Source organism: Phytophthora infestans, genomic scaffold (assembly GCF_000142945.1).
Source record: "Phytophthora infestans T30-4 supercont1.47 genomic scaffold, whole genome shotgun sequence".
Classification (NCBI taxonomy): domain Eukaryota; phylum Oomycota; class Peronosporomycetes; order Peronosporales; family Peronosporaceae; genus Phytophthora; species Phytophthora infestans.
In genome coordinates, this window is record NW_003303712.1 from 128,039 (window position 1) to 129,884 (window position 1,846).

Below are 1,846 nucleotides of genomic sequence, written 5' to 3' on the forward strand. Positions count from 1 at the left end.
GTAAGGCATAATTTTATTTTTCCTCGAAGCGATAAAAACGCGGTTTAGCTTTTTGCAGTTTATTTTTTTCAGCTGCGAATTAAACCACGGTGCCAACGTCATGCAAAAAAACAAAGTCTTGTTTCGCTGCTGTGCTGTATATCGCAAAACCAACATCTACAGCTTATTTCGCTGGTCGTATAGCGGCACATTTACATGTTAATCTCACCGTGAGATGATTGGAATATTTTAATTAAATTTGGATCCGTCAAACTCGCCGCGGATTAACTTATTTTGAAGATGACCCAAATGGCATTGTAAAGCAATTATTGGAGGGCCTGGTTTGCATTTCATTTCTTTTGAGATACATCCCCTTGCTCTTTAATGATAGAAAACTTATCGCACACGGCACCAGTGGCACTCTCTACCGTTGGCAATGTGATATTCGTCGGAGTAACCGCCATCATGGTGATGGCGTAGTGCTTGTTGTCCATCAAGACATGCCACTTCGGTGACTTCGGATGTTTGTACTTGTGCAGCCCTTCGGGGCCTCCTGCAGAGCCAGAAATCACGTACACTGGTGCCTTTGGGTTTAGGTAAGTCGCATTGTCTTTGGAGACACCGTCCAGCATGGCGGTGCCGTTCGCCGTCGGGTATTGACGTTCGTACGCATGGACGTGACCTTGTAGAACCAGATCCACCTTGTACTTGATGAACAGTTTCTCGAAAGCCTCTTGCACGTTAAGCGACTCAAAGTCGTTGTTAGGCTTGTCGTCTGCGTCGCATGAACGGATCGTGTACATCGGTCGATGCATTCCGACAACAATCCACGGGACCTGGTCGCGGTTAGCGTCCGCAGCCTTGAGATCAGCTTCGAGCCACGCTAACTGATCGCCGAAGGGGCCGTACACTCGGTGCGTATGGTAGGCGTTACTCGGTGCATTCGGATAATCGGTCTCGGACGAGATCGTCGTGAAGTGTACGGACGCGTACTCGTAGGAATACCACATGTTCAGCACTCCCCCGCTTTCAGGCGCTGGCATCCTGAAGCGCGCGTTGAAAGCCGAGTAATTGCCGAGTTGATTCAGTTTTTTGTCGGAGAGAAGACAAGCTGGGGAATGGCATTCCGCCTCATGGTTTCCCACCAGTACCATGTACGCCATCCGCCTCATGATGTTGGTCATGGAATTTATAAACTTGTTGTACACTTGCTCGTAAAAGAAACCGAAAGCGGATTTAGCTGACAGAAACGCGTCGTCTGCATAGGACACGTCACCGAGATGATAGACGAAGTCCACCTTGTCCACCAGCGAGTTGACGTACTTGTTGGTCTCAACGGCGTTCGCATCGGCTCCCATATCTCCGTACACTGCGATCGTGAATGGACTTTGGTCGCCGCTTTTGCGAGCTGTGGCGAATTTGCTTATAGCACTTCGAAATTTGGCTTCAGAGGCGCTACCGACCTTGTAGAAATACGTTTTATTGGGCTTCAGACCTTCCACAACCGCGTGGTAGCTGTACAGCTCGTAGTGGTCGTCCTTGTAGTATGACTTTGTATCAATAGTAGCATCCTTTACCCGAGTTAGCTTGCTCTCACTTGTGCCAATCCACACCGCTGTGTCTTCTTCAAGAGCAAACGTTGTCCACGATATCGCCATACCCGTTCCGGCTTCTTTGCCGGCAAAAGCCAAGTGAAACTGCTGAGGAATTCGAGTCGAGTCGCTTGTAGAGCTCACACGACACTGTGACGTTCCACACGATCTTGGGAGCTGGAACTCCCACCACGTATATTGAGCTGTTGAAGCAAAATGTGAACTGAGCTACATCTAAACTCTACTCCTCTTTGCTCTCTCCTGCCAGTCCATGG

General features: G+C 49.0%; 1 protein-coding gene across 1 annotated transcript; it reads right to left on the bottom strand.

Moving 5' to 3' along the window:
- Nucleotides 1-329: 329 nt before the first annotated feature.
- Nucleotides 330-1,637, bottom strand: PITG_16951 (calcineurin-like phosphoesterase; the record flags this gene model as incomplete). The annotated part of the gene is made up of 2 exons (XM_002897129.1): nt 330-509; nt 600-1,637. 2 exons carry the CDS (start codon nt 1,635-1,637, stop codon nt 330-332), a joined length of 1,218 nt encoding a protein of 405 aa, XP_002897175.1.
- Between the last annotated feature and the right edge of the window lie 209 nt (nt 1,638-1,846).